This window comes from Pituophis catenifer, unplaced genomic scaffold, assembly GCF_029215685.1.
Source record: "Pituophis catenifer annectens isolate HBS135680 unplaced genomic scaffold, rPitCat1.0.hap2 SCAF_8, whole genome shotgun sequence".
Lineage (NCBI taxonomy): Eukaryota > Metazoa > Chordata > Lepidosauria > Squamata > Colubridae > Pituophis > Pituophis catenifer.
This window is the reverse complement of record NW_027256888.1, coordinates 62,203,470-62,221,899: the sequence shown is the minus strand read 5'-3', so window position 1 is coordinate 62,221,899 and position 18,430 is coordinate 62,203,470. Positions and strand designations below refer to the sequence as shown.

Here is an 18,430-nt window from a genome sequence, read left to right as displayed (position 1 = left end):
TTCCTGTGAGGAAAAGCCTGAAAAATGAGCGAAGATATATACATATTTCGTATTATTTTCCTTAAAAAAAAAAAAAAAAGCGGCGGTGGGGATAGAGTTAAAAAGGCGGGGCTTAGAAGACCAACGAAAGGCGAAGGCGAGTGCTGATTGGCTGAAGGAGTCCTTCTGTTAAACCCTGCAAAACGAGAGGTCTTTTTGATGGTTTTCCGTGCAGGAGCCGCTTTCGACGCGTAGACCAGAAAGGGAATGCAAAGAAATTCGTGGGACTCCAGCTCGTTATCTTTCACTCTTAATGATGCCCCAGTTTGGGGGCTGGTTCAGATAGTGTCTCCGCTTCCTCTGTCATCTGCCAGTTTACAAACAATGGCTGTGTTAATTGATCATTGCTTAGCCATGGTCAGTGTAAGCATCATGGTTTGCTAAATCAAACCATGATGCTTACTTACACTGACCATGGCTAAGCATAATCAAGCATGATCTGGGATTGTGTGATGCAGGGAACCAGAAGGCCCAATCAGTTACATCAGCCTAACAGATCAGACTGAAATGCTGTGGCAGTTAGATGGCTAATCCAAGTAACCTTGTAAGGAAATAAATTAAATATGGGTATGATTGATTGCATTTGGAAGAAAGGAAGAATGGCAAAGATTTATATGTTCAAGATGATGAGCTTGGAAAATAAGGACAAGGATTTGTGTAAAATATGTTTTCTTTGGAATAATATGGACAATATGTGTGAGCATCTCATATTTGTGAAAAGCTGGTTTATGAACATACGATATCACCCTTTTGTCTTATTGCATCTGATTTTAAGCAAGGTTTGTGAGTTATTTTAAGATTGCCACTGGTTCCATATTTAAGAAATTGTTTCCTTATTGAAATAAAATAGTTAATAAGCTATTAAACGTTACTCTTTTTTGTTTTGATGATATATTACAATGCTGGAAACAAATTTAATTTAAAATTGAGGTTTATTGCTATTCCAAACTGCTTTAAAAAAAAAAAGTTTTTAGAGTTTTATTTTTGATTTACTCATCAAAAGTACTACAAATAATGTATTATACAATACAGTGTTTATCAGAATACATTTATAGAAAATTTTATCCTTAACAAAAACTATTATAACAGGATTTTTGAGCTTAATCATCCTCATCCTCGTCTTCCTCCTCCTCCATTTCTTCCATTTCTTCCGCTTCCAGTGCCTCCTCTTGTGCAGCCTTGAGTGCCATCTCTTCTTCCACAGTTGGATCAAGTCCTTCGGTGACTTCAGGTCCAATAATATATTCGCCCTGCACTGGGGGTGGCAATGAAGGATTGAAATTTTCTGGACTGTATTTGTGACCCCAGCCAACGTAAATGTTATCAAATTTCCTAAAACAAAAAGCAGAAGACTCTTAACATTATTAAAAATGGACATCTAATTAGTGAAGCCTCTTTCCTCCAGCCCACTCTCACCTGGCAATGTATATCACTCTTTCCCAATCAAGTTGGGACTTCCAAGCCTCAGAATTTCTAGCCAACATGACCACGAATGCACCAGAATGGGAACAACTGATCACCTATATGTATCTTACCAGGTTTTCTCCTTTGTCTATTCTGTGTACACTGCAGAACATTTATTCAAGTTTTCTTCAGTTCAAAGAAATCCGTTCTCAGAAAACAGATGCATGATTATTGCTTTAAAAATACATAGAGTGGTATTCCCCTGCCTACACAACTAGCTGTCAACAAAACATGATTATTGGTGTACATCTAGTTTGGGCTTAGTGTGAACAAGTTGAGGAAAGTATGAAGAAAATGACTTTGGGAACTCTTTGCAATCTCTTAATAATTCATCCAGATTAAGTCACATGCCTGGGAAGGAGAGAGACTTAGAACAAAGGTGTGTCTCTTCCATTGAGATTCATTGAATATTTTTTTTTCTGGATTTTTTTCTTCATACTCTCAATTCATTCTGACACATTTTAAAAAAATCTAACCTTTCTTTAGCCAGCTTCACACCAAATTTGGTCCCACTCTGTTCAGTTTTCAGAAGGCTGTTATGCTGGTGAACGCAAGGCAATAATTCTGATCATTTTATATCATTTGTTCCCTGCAGTATGTTCGGTTGGAAAGGATAGGTAGGAAAATCATGGTTTCTGCAATCCTTTCCAATTCCATACCAACAAAAGTAAGATCACCCGTAATGTTACAACTGTAAAGGTAAAAGTTCCCCTCGCACGTAATTACTAGTCGCTCCTGACTAGGAGACTGTGCTCATCTATGTTTCAAAGCGGAAGAGCCAGCACTCTCTGAAGACATCTCCGTAGTCGTGTGAATGGCATGACTAAATGCCAAAGGCGCACGGAACGCTGTTACCTTCCCACCAAAGGTGGTCCCTATTTTTCTACTTGCATTTTTTACGTGCTTTCGAACTGCTAGGTTGGCAGAAGCTGTGACAAGTAATGGGAACTCACCCCGTTACGCAGCATTAGGGATTCGAACCGCTGATTCAATAGGTAGAAACTTTACAAAGGGAGATCTATTAGGAACATCCTGCCCGGCTGGCCCCAGAGTGGGATGGGAATGGAGATTTTGTAATATCCTTCCCCCAGGAGTGGGGAGGGAATGGGTATTTTGCAGCATCCTTCTCCTGGAATGGGATGGGAATGGATATTTTGCAGTATCCATCCCCTGTTATGCCCACCGAGCCACACCCACAGAACCAATAGTAAAAAAAATGAATTCCACCACTGGGTTTACTGGAAGTTTTTTCCCTGGACTTTTTTCTGTGTAGACACTGGCTGGTTGCAACCTATTTTGAAAATTGGCTTCTCATTCCCACAGCAAATTCCATCCCATTCTGTCCTGTTTTCAGAGAGTTATCTTGCTAATGGACAGAGAATGAGTCCCACACTTCTTAATTTGTTTCTAACTGATCAGTGCTACAATGTATAGCTTGAAAAAGGAAGGCCTAAAGGATGCATTGTATTATATTCATGGATACCAAATTGCCTGGCTTGATTCCAAATTTTGTTGTGGAAAAGATAAATGTTTGCAGTCCTTAGTAGATCTCACTGGCTTGATTTTAGTGAAAACTATAAAAACCGTGTCTTGTCACTTCTCTATAAATTAAGTAAATCAACCGTTGATTAAGATGGAAAATTACAGAACAGAGATTTTATAATTGGAAATAATCAGAACACTACATTGAACCTTATTGCCTACCTTCCAACAGCAAAGGAATATGCTCCAGGCCACAAATTAGCTTGAAGGACAGCGAGAGCATATTGAGGAACTAAATGTGTGGAAGCGTCGGAAGACCATGGGCTGATACTTTGAATATCTGTTAAGAACAAATCGATTTTGGGATATCAGAAATATTTTGTACCAAATTATGGTGTCAGGATAAACTTACAGAAAAAGATCAGAAGCCATAGTCTTATATGTAGAAAAATACATCCTTCTGCCCTGTTTCTCTTAAAATAAGACCTCTCCGGATAATAAGCCCAATTGGGCTTTTGAGTGCATGCGCTAAAATAAGCCCCCCTGAAAATAAGCTCACGCCGAAAAGATTAAACTGCATGCACAGCCGGTCCCCGCCATTTTCTCTCTTTAGAGTTAGGGAGACAGAGCTGGAAATCAGGTAGGACGGCAAGAGGAATCCCATCTTGCTCCACGTGCCCCAAAATAATAAGACTTCCCTGAAAATAAAGCCAAGTGCTTATTTTGGGGTTCAAAAAATATAAGACAGTATCTTATTTTTGGGGAAACACAGTATTAAAAAAGTTTAATTATGTACCATATGATAAGTTGATTTAACAAAATCACTCAGTGGTCGACTATCGCCTGCTTTCTCACTGCCCAAACAATCCATGTTCCCAGAACTTAAGAAGAAAAGAGAATCAGCCAGGTGAGATTTTTGCTGTGGTACCTGCATCTTCAGAAAGTGGTGTGAGAAGAGGAGGCCCTGTTTCCTGTAACTCTTCAGGCTCTTCTTGTTTCTCTTCTTCATCCTCTTCTTCCTCCTCTTCCTCTGATTTTTGATAGGGATTAACCCAGGTACAGCGCCCCTGCATCCAAAGGAACCAGAGTCAGCAAAGTTGATGACTTTTTTCATTTACCAGATATATATGCCACGCTTCTCTCCACTGGATGTCTCCGGTGCCTTATCTTAGCTCGCCTCAATCAGGCTTTTTCAGTGAGCTGCCTGGTATTTTAAAATCATGCCATACCTGAGTGTATGGAACATTTTTTTGGTCATATATGTATGACAAATATAATCAGGAACGTTTTGGTAAGCGTATGAAATATCTTCAAACACACTTCCTATTTCAAAGTGGATACATTTTTGTTGTCAAGTGCCTACTGCTAGCTGGGTGACTTTGGGCTCTCTCAGCCCACTTCGCCTCACAGGGTGGCGACTGTGGGGAAAAATAAGAGGCAAGAGTGTAAGGTATGTTCACTGCATTGAGTTATATGGGTAGTCCCCTTAACAATTGATCACTTAATGACTTCAAAATTACAATGGGCACCCCCTCAAGCTATTAAGAACTAGTTTTGAAGTTTTAATAGCCGCACATATGGTCATTTGACCGTAATTCGGGCATCTAGTAACAGGCTCATCATTATGGCTGGTTGCAGCATACTTCAGTTGCATGACCGGGATTTATAATGGTTTTTTTTAAAATGATTTCTATCCTTTTTGGCTGATTTCCAGCAAAAAGCACTCATAGGAATACATTGATTCAATTAATGATCATAATGTTAACTTAATGATTGCTGCAAAAAAGTTGGGTCTGGTAATGTGGGTGCCTAGATTTATCACCCTCATGATTTGCAAAGGAAATTCTGGGCTCCATTATGGTTGTAAGCAGTGGTGGGATTCAAGTAATTTAACAACTGGTTCTCTGCCCTAATGATTTCTTCCAACAACCAGTTTGCCAAACTGCTCAGAAAGTTAACAACCGGTTCTCCCGAAGTGGTGCGAACGTTGAATACTACAAAATCCTAATTGTATACTTTGTCAACTACATTAAGGATAATTATGTAAAACCATCATACGGATGAACAGGGTGGATTTGATTTAAATCAAGTTGATTTAAGTTACGATTTAAATCATGATTTAAATCACTAGTAAAAAGGCTTGATTTAAATCAACTTGATTTAAGATTTAAATTAAACCTTTTTTTTATTTTTTTAAAAAAAATCATTGATTTTTATCCACCCTGCGGATGTATAATTATGATCCCATTTCCATCATTCTGATAATATTTTCATTGCTTTAAGATAGAGCAAAATAGTCAATTTCCAGGAACATCCACATATGTCTAATCCCAGAGGTTAAATAAAACTACATAACATAGTTAAATAAAGTAAAGTTGATTGTCCTATCCTTATTCCCTATCAGAATCTTACACCTGTTTCATATTATTAACAATGTAATTCAGGTAACAGGTGAGAGGCAGATTACATCAATAGAAGGATCTATATTCATAAATACTGGCAGATTAGGGAACTGGTGGCTTTTTGACAAAAATATATTGTATTATTTCTGGCATTATACCATTTCTGATGCTTTTTAGTATGAATGCTTGGGGAACACAAGCAGAAAAGAGTTCTTTTGAATTGGTTTTTACTGATCATGTAAAGCACTTATATTATCAGACATGCCACCACCAATAAAACTTCCCATCCTTGTTCATTAATTTAAATGATGGAAAAAAATTATGAAAGAAAGGTTTTTTCCCCTGGAATGTGTTAAGAAAATAAAAATTACTAGAGTTGTAATTGATAGGGACCAAAGCTGTACTGGGGTTCTGGTGTTTTTCTTGACACCACTTAGTAACAAGTGCAGATATTGCTAAGCATACCTGTTTTAAAATATTCTGTACATGATGCACCCAGTTTGAAAGGGTATCCAACAACTCTGGCACAGGAATGGGTTCAAAGTCAGGATTTTCTTCATAACTGTCTCTTCCAGCTCCGCCTTCCTCTTCTTCATCTCCTTCTTCTTCTCCAAACTGATAAAACCCAAGTGGACTGACTTGTGTTGCTGCTGAAATGCGGGCAATCTGGGCCCTGAGATAATTAGCCTCATTGCCTGGGAAAGGTGGATAGCCCACAATGGCAGCATCTAACTTTCCCACTAAGAACTTCTTAATTTTCCTGGCATTCACGATCTGAGCAGGGGTCACCTGGGGTAATTTCACCCAAGGTTTGCCTGGTTCATTGCAAACAAAATAAGTGTATTTATTAGCACCAGTCCGATAATCTTCTTTTGGTATTACGGGTGGTGGCTTGTAGTTGGGTTTTGGTGGTTCATCTTTTTCTTCTTCTTCATCTTCATCTTCATCCCTGGTTTCAATTCCCTCTTTTAGTCCTTCCTCGGCGGTTTCTTCTTCCTCTGCTTCTTCCTCTTCTTCTCCTTCACGGAATTCAACTTCAGCTACAATATAGTTGGCTTCAATACCTAAGATTTTGCCCCAGAAGCGACATGTCTGGATTGGATGAGTGGCAACCAGTTGTTTGAGAGCAAGGAATATGTGATAGTATTCTTCTGAGCTCAAACCAATTCCAGCCTGTTCAAAATAGTAAGCTGTCTCCATGACATTGGGTAGAGGAGTTTCCGGCTAAAGAGAAAAACCTTCAATTAGGAAGCATAATAATAGAATACTCTTTCACTATATATAAGCATTTATTCTTACTGGAGCAATCCTAAATACATTTATAATTTAACACTGAATTTTTTTTTTTAACACTGAATTTAACAAGATTCATTCACAAGTAATACATAGCCATGAAATTTTCCTCCCATCACCCTGCTAAACAAATAATCCCCTCGACACTGTCAAACTAGTTACTAAGTCTGCATTACTATTCTTCTCATTGTTTGTATCACCCATCTCCTCCCACTTATGACTGTATGACTGTAACCTTGTTGCTGGTATCCTTACGATTTATATTGAGGGTTGACTGTTTCCTAATATGATCTGATTGCTTATTTGTTCCCTATGACTATCATTAAGAGTTGTACTTTATGATTCTTGATGAATGTATCTTTTCTTTTATGTACACTGAGAGCGTATGCACCAAGACAAATTCCTTGTGTATCCAATCAGACTTGGCCAATAAAGAATTTTATTTCTATTTCTATTTCTATTTCTATTTCTATTTCTATTTCTATTTCTATTCATGTACCATAGCCGATAAAACGGGGCAAAATTCACTTCACAAATGTTTTACTTAGCAATATAAATTTTGAGCTCAATTGTGGTTGTAAGTGAAGGACTATTTTATTGGACTGACTCACCAACTCCTCTTCTGGTTCTTGATCTGCACCATCTCCACCACCTGCCCTTTGGAAGAGAGTTTTGTATATTTCAGCCAATTCAAATGTTGGATGTTTTTCAAATTCATCTCGGAGGGTGTCCAATTTCTTTTGGAATCGAGCACATTTTATATCCTTACTGATGTTCTCAATTATATCTGCTGGATTTTCAGGCCGCTCTTCCAGAATCTTTGCCAGCATGTCAGAAAGATGGTCATACCTGTGTATTTATGAAAAAGAATTGCTATTGACCAATTAGGACCACCAATCACTGGCACATTTCTTTCCCATGCTACTTCATTAGTTTTAAAACCAACTATTTGTCAAAGAAGAACACCTATGTCAACTTGGGGATGTAATGAACTTTATTCTGGTTAAGATGCCTGGCTCGGAGCATGGAGAACCAGCTTTTAGTTCATCCTCCATCACAGAAGGGTGAGGTGACTTTCGGACAGAACCTCTGTCCCAGGCCCAACCAATCTCAAAAGGAGAACAAAAAGTGGGAGCATTATGTACAGTGTTGAACTCCTTTACAAAACACAGAATATATATGTAATTGTAAATAAATAGAGATACAAGCCTTTATGGTCTGTAACCCAGTTCTTAAGGTAATAGTTGATGCATCCAATGAAGTGGGCTAAATTTGTTATGGCATAATCCTCAAGCCTGATTTCCCAGTTGTGTCCCTTTCTGGATCGGGATGCCTTACGCACGGTCAATCATGCCCTTGTCACTTCCTGTCTGGACTACTGTAACACTCTCTACATGGGGCTCCCCTTGAGGAACACCCGGAGGCTCCAACTGGTCCAGAACGCAGCCGCGTGAGTGGTTATGGGGGCGACTTGTCGCTCCCATGTAACACCTCTCTTGCGCGAGCTGCACTGGCTCCCAGTGGTCTTCCAGGTGCGTTTCAAGGTGCTAGTCACCATCTTCAAAGCACTCCATGGCTTAGGACTGGGATACTTACAGGACCACCTTCTGACACCGCATGCCTCCCACCGCCCGATACGCTCCCACAGAGAGGGCCTCCTCAGGGTGCCGTCGGCCAAACAATGTCGGCTGGCGACCCCCAGGGGGAGAGCCTTCTCTGTGGGGGCTCCTGCCCTATGGAATGAGCTGCCCCCGGACATAAGGATTCCCGACCTCCGCATCTTCCGTCGTGCGCTGAAGACTATTGTTTCAGCAAGCCGGCCTGACCGAATGAATTAATTTAAGTGGGTTTTAATGGTTTTAAAGGGGTTTTAGCTAGGGGTTTTAAATAAGGCCAATGCTTTAAATGGCTTAGGGCCTGGTTATTTACGGGACCGCCTACTACCACCAATAGCCTCCCACCGGCCAGTACGCTCTCATAGAGAGGGACTCCTCCGGGTGCCGTCAGCCAAACAGTGTCGACTGGCGGCCCCTAGGGGGAGAGCCTTCTCTGTGGGGGCACCTACCATCTGGAATGAGCTCCCCCCGGAGATACGGAGGATCCCGGATCTGCGCTCCTTCCGCCGTGCTGTGAAGACCTTTTTATTCCATCAAGCGGGCTTGGCCTGATCTCTTCCCTTTTTAAAATATGTAAATTTTAATCTGTTTTTAAATTATTGGGGTATTTTAATTTGTCTGGGCCAAAAAGTTTAATTTGATTTTATCGGGTTTTTAAATTTTGTGTATTTATGTATTTTATTGTTGGCTGTTAACCGCCCTGAGTCCTTCGGGAGTAGGGCGGTATACAAATCAAATAAATCAAATAAAATAAATAAAATAAATTATTTTAAATTGTTTTTTAATTTTTGTGTTGGTATTATTTTATCATGGCTGTACACCGCCCTGAGTCCTTCGGGAGAAGGGCGGTATAGAAATGTAATAAATAAATAAATAAATAAATAAATAAATAATTTAGGGTTTCAAAAATCTAGATATCAGTAAAAGGATACTGAAAGTTATTCTGCTGTCATTTAGCAGTGATGCAAATATTTGCCACCCAGGTATAGTAGACTTATGAAATGTATTCATTTTTAAAACAGGCCACACAACTCAAGGTTTTTACTCAAGCAAACTAATCCAACAGCAACTCTGGAAACTATTATTCAGCTTGGAAGTATTCAAAAGCTCAGTACTCTATAATCTTTAAAGCTGTGAGGGAGTAATATTTTTAAATAAAAGGGCTTAGAGGTAAACAAGATCAACTTCTGTAAGTTTTGCAGTTTTGCCAATTTATCAGATCCGAGTTGCAAATATCAGGGTCTCGCTGTAAAAGGCTGAAGTTTCCTTCCATCTGTTTGCTGCCACCTAGTGTCCTATCAGGCTTCTGCAGCACGTAACTCTAGATTCATTCTTCTTTCTTTCTTTCTTTCTTTCTTTCTTTCTTTCTTTCTTTCTTTCTTTCTTTCTTTCTTTCTTTCTTTCTTTCTTTCTTTCTTTCTTTCTTTCTTTCTTTCTTTCTTTCTTTCTTTCTTTCTTTCTTTCTTTCTTTCTTTCTTTCTTTCTTTCTTTCTTTCTTTCTTTCTTTCTTTCTTTCTTTCTTTCTTTCTTTCCAGCCCCTGCTTCCCGTTAGTTCAGAGGTCTTCAAACTCGGCAGCTTTAAGACCTGTGGACTTCAACTCCCAGAATTCTCCAGCCAGCATAGGTGGCTGGAGAATTCTGGGAGTTGAAGTCCACAAATCTTAAAGCTGCCAAGTTTGGGGACCCCTGCCTGCACGGTTAGTTAGAAATAGAAATAGAATTGCAGAGTTGGAAGGGACCTTGGAGGTCTTCTAGTCCAACCCCCTGCCCAGGCAGAAAACCCTACACCATGTGTTAAACTCTGGTTTAACTGCTGTTGCTTGAAAACTCACAATGGCCGGCTTCCCACAACCCCAAAAAGTTAAACGGAGCATGGTAAGCGAACCCAACACTGGCAGCAATTTTTCTTTCCCATCCCTTGCAAACCACCGGCGCCTGCGGTTGCAGGTTTCCTTGTCCCAGAGGTTTTTGTTGTTGTTGTTGTTTTGTTTCCCCCCCCCCACTCCTCTGCTACTCACAAGCTGACGCCCGTTTTGACGCTCGTTCGCAACAGGTAGGCTTTTGCATTCTTGATCGCCAGAGTCCGAGGACCCGGATCTGGAATTTGATCTTCGTATAAATTCATCATCCCCATCTGGGACGGGAAGCCGGGTTCGTGGGGCTGATAAGGGCCGTGACTGTCGGACTGCAGGATCTGGCTGCTCCTGGACGTCGTGGCTTGGAAAGCGTTCCCTGGCCTCTGATCCAGGTAGCCGCCTCCGGTGAAGCTGGGAGGCTGTTGAAGGTTCGTCCTGGCCGTCGGTTGCTGCTGCCAAGACACGCCGCCCCTCGAATCCGGCGTGGCGCCCCTCGTTTGAAAGAGGGTGCCTCTGGCTTGCTGGGGCTGGTAGACGTTGCCCCTGCTTTCCTGCTGGTCGTAGACGCTCAGCCGAGGCTCCTCGGGCTGGTAGGCGACGCTTCGCTGGGGCTGAATCACACCCGAGCCGGGGCCCGGCGGCTGACTCTGTTCGGGGACCCCGTCTGCATCGGGCACGTTGGAGTCCCCGGGCGTTTGATCTTGGGGCTCCGGCTGCTCTTCGGGGGGGTTCTGCCATTTGGCAAAGCGGGCGAGCGAGGGATTTGCCGCCGCCGGCGCCGCTTCGCCTTTGCAGGGACGCGTCGCCTTTCGCAGTTGCTTTGCAGAAGCGTTGCTAAGGTCAACCGGGCACCGTTGCTAGGGAAAGCGGATTGGCTGCGACGCTCCTAACGGAGGAGGCGAGGAGAAGGGCGCCGCCAGTGGCAGCATCGGGAAACTGTTAGGCAGGCCTTGCCGGGCGTTGGTCACCCACTGTGCTGAAATTCACTTGCTGGGCGTGAACTTGAAGTCAGATCGAGTTGATTCCCCCATGATCGTCGAGTTTTTTTTTGTGAGCACAATCCGTTGCCTGTCTCCCCACGAGATTCAGGGCGACAGACAGGGATGCCCTGGATAAGCCAGATTGCTTCGTTGACGGCATCATTGTCTTCTTTTTTTTAATATATGTTTTAAAGAAAACATAAAAACAACACTCATAGAAAATATAACAAAGAGAGAAAGAAGGAAAATTTTAAACAGTGCAGAGAGAAACAAACGATAAAAAGATAGAAGGAGCTTATTAGTTCTTCTGCAGCAAATATAACAAAATTATCTCTTAGACTCTGGTTGCAAAAAGGCCCTCCCGCTGTTTTCTATTGTCCATTTTTAATAATCAAAGCCATCAGTTTGTTGTTATTAGTTGCGAAGTCGTGTCCGACCCATCGCGACCCCATGGACAACATTCCTCCAGGCCTTCCTGTCCTCTACCATTCTCGAGTCCATTTAAGCTCACACCGACTGCTCCCTTCTTCTTTTGCCCTCAATCTTTCCCAGCATTAGGTTCTTCTTCAGTGAGTCCTTCCTTCTCATTAGGTGGCCAAAGTATTTGAGTTTCATCTTCAGGATCTGGCCTTCTAAAGAGCAGTCAGGGTTGATCTCCTCTAGGACTGACTGGTTTGATCGCCATGAGTTACAAATGCATTTTTCCCATTTCATGCAAAAACTCCTCAAGGAGTTTCTAGTCAACTATGAATCCAATGATGATACTGAATTAGTTGCTACGGGTACGCTAATGATGAGTCCTGTTATTGCTAAAATGTACAATCTTTGTTGACATACGAGAGAGAAAAACAAGTAGAACAATGTATGATAAAAGGGGCCAAAACTTTGCTTATAATATGCAAATGGAACAATGAGAAAGCACCTGGCTAAATGGACTGAAATTTATATTATGCTCTGAACTTAAAGAGAATTTTTATAAAATGATATATTAAGTTACCTGCCAGATGTAAGTATATTAGAAAAGACTAAACTATTTTCTAGTATAATACAGTACTTTTAATTTATAAAGGAAATGGTATTTCCTCTTTTGCTTGAAAGTCCAGAGCAGGGAGGAGATATTGACAACTTTAAGACTTGTTGACTTCAATTCCCAGAATTTCCCAGCCAGCCATGCTGGCTAGACAATTCTGAGAATTAAAGCCCACAAGTCTTAAAAGCTGACGAGATTGGACACCCCTGTTCTACAACTAAGACCAATGGTCTAACCATTTGGCAGGAAACTAATGCACTCCAAGTTCAAGGAGGACAATGCACATGAAGATAAGTTGGCATAATATACAGTTGAAGTGGCAATTAGGTTGATTTGAAAACATTCTCAGAAGCCGATAGAAAAATATAGCAAGTCATGTGTCCAGCAGATGGCAGCTGTATTCCAATGATGTTTTCTGGTGTGAAATTCAAACAAGTAACAAAATAATGTAACTGCTACTATGGACAAAATGCTGAATGTGGCAGGATAGCTTTAAAGTGAAAATAGTGTGTTCTGTTATAGAAATACAGACAGCTGCAAGGGGTATCCTTCCATTTGCCACCATCCAGTCAGAGCTGAAGAAGCTTCTTGGATGAGAAGTGAAACATCTTCAGAGTAAAACCAGAAAGTCCCATTGCCTCTTGAAAAAGCACCTTTGGGACAACCATGACCTGGATGACTGAGAATCTCCATAGACATTCAAAGATGGAGTCTTCTTATTTGAAGGCAAAGTTCCTACCTTTTCCGCATTTCACACAGGATCAGAGCTCAAAACAGGAGCATCCTGAACTGCATAGGAAGGACACGTCTCAATGGTCCAAACTCAGGATCTGGCCAAAACAGAAGCTCAATTGCTCTGGAACTGTTAACTAGAAACAAGGTGTTGCAATATTTTCAGGATCAGACTCAATAAAGATAATAGAAGTTAGAGATTTAAATATATTTCTCTTTAATCATAATAGGCATTCTATATTCGCTGAATATTCAAGATAGAAGCAAGGAAAATGGGGAGGATGGCTCCTTATATATACAAGGGGTGGAGCCAGGAATGGGAGTGGTAAATTATGAATACATTAAAGTCCAAAGAATAAGTTAACCCCTGATGTTCCATATATACATTATTTACACATTAGAGAATAAGGCATTTACATCTGACAAATCCCCCTCTAAATGCCGGTTCGTTATACAACACCAGTTACATTCAGATTCAGGACAATATAATACATATAATTTAGAAGTTAAATATTTGTGTTGTTTAGAAGGTAAGGGTTTTGTTAATATGTCAGCTAATTGTTTAGAAGTATCACAATGTATTGCTTTGATGAATCCGTCTTGAGATAGTTGTCTCACGTGCTTAAATTTTATATCAATATGCCTGGACCTTTGTCCAATTGCATCGGATCTAGATATTTCAATGGCCGCTTTATTGTCCTCATGCATAATAAATGGTAAAGTAGGTTTCTTCCAAACATCTGTGATCAAATCATTGAACCATACAAGGTTATTTGCAGCTTTAGACAAGCAAACATATTCCGCTTCTGTGGTAGAAGTGGCTACCAGTTCTTGTTTACCAGTATACCAGTAAACTGGACAATCGTTCAATAGAAAAACATAACCAGAGGTACTCTTTCTGCATGATGTATCACCAGCCCAATCTGCATCAGCATAACAAGTAATTTTTGGTTCTTTGTCATTATTGGGTTCCAATATTAAACAAAAATCTAATGTACTTTTCAGATATCTTAAAATTCTTTTGACAGCTTCCCAATGATACAAGGTTGGTCTGCTAACATATCTTGACAATAAATTGAGAGGTAATGCAATATCTGGCCTAGTCCAATTAGATATATAAAGGAGTGAACCTATAACTGATCTGTAAAATGTGTTGTCTTTAAACTCAGGGGAAGATTCATCATTGTTTCTAAGAAAATCAGTTTGCATAGGTGTGTCACATGTTTTGGCATTATTTAAGTTACATTTGTTTAGGAGTTCAATGATTTTATCTTTCTGAGTAAGTTTGAATCCCCTTTTAGTTTTGTTAATTTGTACACCAAGGTATTTATTCACTCTACCTAGTGATTTCAATGAGAAGTGTTCGTTTAACTTATTTACAAAGATTTCCCTGCTCTCTTTATGCTTTCCAATATATAAAATATCATCCACATAAATTAATACAAATTCAATATGACCATTACTCTTTTTTACAAAGAAACAGTTATCAGCAGTGGTGGCGTTGAAATCCATGGTCTTAAGTACTTTTACCAAACAATCGTACCATCTTTTGCCAGATTGCTTCAATCCGTACAGACTCTTATTTAATAACCAAATTTCGTTCTTATTAGTGTATTGACTGTGTGGTGCTCTTACATATATTTCCTTATCTAATTTTGCGTGTAAGTATGCAGTCTGTATGTCATATTGAAACACGTCCAGATTGAGTGCAGATGCTACTACAAGAGCTGTTTTGACACTCTCTGTTCTCACTGTGGGTGAATATGTGTCAGTATAGTCTTCTGGATATTTTTGTGCATAACCTTGTGCAACTAGTCTGGCTTTGTATAAGGTATTACCTCCTTCTAAATTCTTAATTTTATAAATCCACCTGGTACCTATAATTGTTTTATCCTTAGGTGCGATCGCAGGTGTGAATACATTTAATCCTTGTAAACTTTCCATCTCTTTTTCCATAGCTAGTTCCCATTTTTCTCTTTCCTCACGGGGAAGTTTCAATACTTCCTCATATGTATTGGGTGTTATTTGTTCTCCATCCATATGCATTATGTAATCTTTGTATTTATTTGGTATTTGGTTTCTATTGTTTCTAATATTTCTTTCAGGTTTGCTATGGTTGTCATGCAAATATCTGGCTTCCTTTTTTGTTAATGTGTCTGTCTTTATTTTATGCTGACTATTTGTCCAAGTTTTGGTTTTGTTCTTACTTTTGTTAATATTTTGATTTTCTGTTGTTCCTTCCTCGCAAGATATATTATCTTTGCTTTTATTAGGAAATATTTCATTAAGGTGCAATTTAGACCAATTGGCCTGCTCATGGAACACAGCTGTTCTGGATACTATAAATTTGTTATTATTATCAATGAATCTGTACCCTTTGGTTCCAGTTTCGTATCCCATGAATCTTAATCTCCTGGATACGTTTTCTCCCTTTCTCCTCAATTGTTTAGGTATGTGTACGTCTGCAGTAACTCCAAATATGTGCATGTGTGCTAATTTGGGTTTTCTATTGTACATCACCTCATATGGTGTCTTATTCACAATACTGGACCATGTTCTATTTTGAGTGTAATTTGAATAATGTAAGGCTTCTGACCAAAATTGTTTGCCTAAACCAGCATCCTCTAATGTGCATCTAATCATGGTTTGTAGTGTGGAATTCTTTCTCTCTGCAATCCCATTTTGAAATGCAGAAAATGGATTGGACGTGAAATGTAGCATCCCTCTATCCTTTAACCATTGGGAGAATTCTTTAGACATGAATTCACATCCCCTATCTGTCATAATTTGTTTTATTCTGATATTATGTTGTGTTTCTATGCGTTTGTAGAATTCCTTAAATTTCTGAAAGGTTTCATCCTTGTGCTTTAATGTGTAAACAAAACCATAGCGACTGTAATCATCCACTATTGTTAGGAAGTAACGTTTTCTATAGGTAATTGATGGAGTTAATGGACCAACTAAGTCCATATGTACCAAATCAAAAATATTGTTAGTTGATCTGTTAGATTTTTTTGGTCTGGGACTGGTTTTTAGTTTGGTGGATTTACATACTGAGCATTCCAAATAATTTTCACAATTTTTTATTTTGACACCTTCTGCGTGTTCAGTCATTTTTTGTACTACAGGAAAGCTTGCATGTCCTAACTTCCTATGTAAGATGTGAGCACACTCATCATGAATTGGTTTACCTATTTTTGGTTTCTTCTCATTGTGTGTATTTTTGTTATCATGAGTTATTTTACATTCATCATTGTCACTGTTACTGACATTTTCATCATCTGCTTCAATACAATCTTCTATATTTGAATCAATGTTATGTAACCATCTTTCTTTGGTTATCAGATAGGGTAGACCCCCTTTTATCATCACAGTGCCTACATTTGTTTTGTTCTTTTCTATAGTTGCTTTCCCCTTTGAGAAAACTATATTGATGTCAGATTCTCTGCTTAGTTTTATAGCACTCAGTATGTTGTGAGGTATTTCTGGGATTAATAATACCCCCTCTATTTTCCCTAAACCAGGCAAGGTCACATTTCCTCTGCCTAATACTTGAACCTTTTCTTGATTAGCTACCTTTATCACAAACTTATCTTCTGTAAATGAAGATAATATACTTTTGTTGTTAGTGGTGTGATTTGTTGCACCAGAATCAATAAGCCAATTATTGTTCTCATCTTGTTGTGTTCTGGTGCTGTCTTGTTTATTTAGCCCATTTAGTGACCCAGATTTTCTCTCTTTTGAATTTTCTCTACCCCCTCTACTTTCTCTGTAATTTGGTGGATTTCTATATTTGTGTCTATCTGTGGAAGATTGTCTGTAATTGTATTTGCTCCTATATTCTGGCCTATGTCTCTCCCTTGGGACTTTGGGACAGTCTCTTCTACTGTGTTCCCTGGATCCACAATTGTGGCATCTAAAGGCCTCATTATATTTATCTTGAAAGACTACTTTCCTAAAAGATTTGTGTTCTGTTTGGTTACTGGAACGATTTTTTCTTGAATTGTCTTCTGCTATCAATTTGTTAGATAGACTTTCTATTGATAAATATCCCAAATTAATGGTATCTAAGTGTGACATAAAGCTATCCCATGATGGATCAAGTGAATTGATAATAACACTTTTCATTGTTTGATCTGAAATCACTTCCCCCCTCAATTGCAGCTCAGCTCTTATTTTGTTTAGATTTATCAAATGCTCACTTATAGAAACCCCTGGTTTCACTTTAGAAGAAAAGAAATCCTTAGACATTCTTGTAGTTGTGGCTACGCTATCGCTGTGAAATAGATTAAACATGCATTGAATTATTTCTGATACAGTTAGATTTGGTTTGATGCTATGATACATTGCAGGAGACACACTAGATATTGTTAGAAAAAATGCTCTATGGTGTAAGCAATCTATTTTTAAAGTCCAAGGTCTTCTTGGGGGACTGGTGATAAAAAACATTAGGTTTTCTTTCATAAAGGCAACCTGGAGTTGCTGATACCACTCTTGCAAATTAATGCCATCAATTCTAAGTTTTGGAAAATCGCTAGGTAAGTCCCCAGTATTATTATCCCCACTACTTACAACGGAGGGTAGTCCATGGTCTCTTAAGTGTTGAAAGTCACAGGATGGAGTGGGTATGCTGTGCATTAGTCTGAGTGGTTTTTCTTCATCATAATGTCTTCTGTAGTTCTCTGAATGCATCTGCGCATGTGCATAGTTTGTATTTCTGTCGAAGCTGTCACAGGGAGCCTCTGTCGCTGCAGTTTCTTCGTAAAGTTCTTCCTCCGACGATTCGGTCTCCATCTCTATCCTGATCTTCTTGCCGATGGCTGATGCTTGCCTCTTTTCGCCAAAGCCGCTCCGCTTGAAGCTCTCCACCTCCGGAACCGTCTGCGGTGTGGGAAAAAACCTGCAGGGTCCTCTGGGCTCAGGTGTCGTCATCCTTTCTGTACGAGTTGAATTGGATATGTTCTGGTTTTTCCTTTTGCTTGCTTGTCTTTTTACTTTTAGGTCATTGGCTTCCGTTGATTTTTTCGCCATTTTTAAATTTGGATTAGAAGTTTTAAATAGTTGTTTCTTTATCGCTTCAACTTTCAGTTCAATAGATGTTTCTTTTGTGTCCGTGTTTGATTCTTCTGAAGAATAAAGATTTTCTTTACTATTTTTTGTACTGTTTGATTCTTTTCGCGCCAGAGATTTTGAATGGTGTATCGTGATTGGCTCTGCTTTGCTTGTCTCAGTGGCCGGTTGAAGACAAGATGGCTGCCATTCGAAATTTTGAGCGGGATCTCTGTTCTTTCTTCTCGTTATTTTCTCTTTTATAGATGGGTTGCTCACCGTTTTTGTTTCTTTGAATTCAGCTGTCTCGATGCTATTTTCTCTCGCTGCTTCGTTTTCTTTCAAGAAGTTTTGAAGGTTCGCGATGAGATCGTAGTCATCCTTTTGTATTTTTATTATTCTCAGTATCTCTGATCTGAGATTGTTGCTTTCTATTTCTTTCTTATACATGTTTATTTTATTGAGTCAATTAACCATCCTCTGCTAC

The 18,430-nt window shown here is 39.5% G+C and overlaps 1 protein-coding gene across 1 annotated transcript; it reads right to left on the bottom strand.

Moving 5' to 3' along the window:
- Positions 1–1,139: 1,139 nt before the first annotated feature.
- Positions 1,140–17,925, bottom strand: RSPH6A (radial spoke head 6 homolog A). Its single transcript, XM_070949160.1, has 7 exons — positions 17,531–17,925; positions 10,315–10,986; positions 7,292–7,529; positions 5,853–6,611; positions 3,914–4,052; positions 3,208–3,325; positions 1,140–1,371 (listed from the first exon to the last, which is right to left on the bottom strand). Exons 1-7 carry the CDS (start codon positions 17,923–17,925, stop codon positions 1,140–1,142), a joined length of 2,553 nt encoding a protein of 850 aa, XP_070805261.1.
- Positions 17,926–18,430: the final 505 nt, after the last annotated feature.

Excerpts from the sequence above, each read along its gene's own strand:
- RSPH6A (XM_070949160.1), bottom strand. The coding sequence starts at position 17,925 with ATGGCGAAAAAATCAACGGAAGCCAATGACCTAAAAGTAAAAAGACAA. Across the intron at positions 7,530-10,314 it reads GTCAAAACGGGCGTCAGCTT|GTATGACCATCTTTCTGACA; the intron begins GTGAGTAGCAGA and ends ATAAATACACAG. Across the intron at positions 6,612-7,291 it reads AAGAACCAGAAGAGGAGTTG|CCGGAAACTCCTCTACCCAA; the intron begins GTGAGTCAGTCC and ends TTTTCTCTTTAG.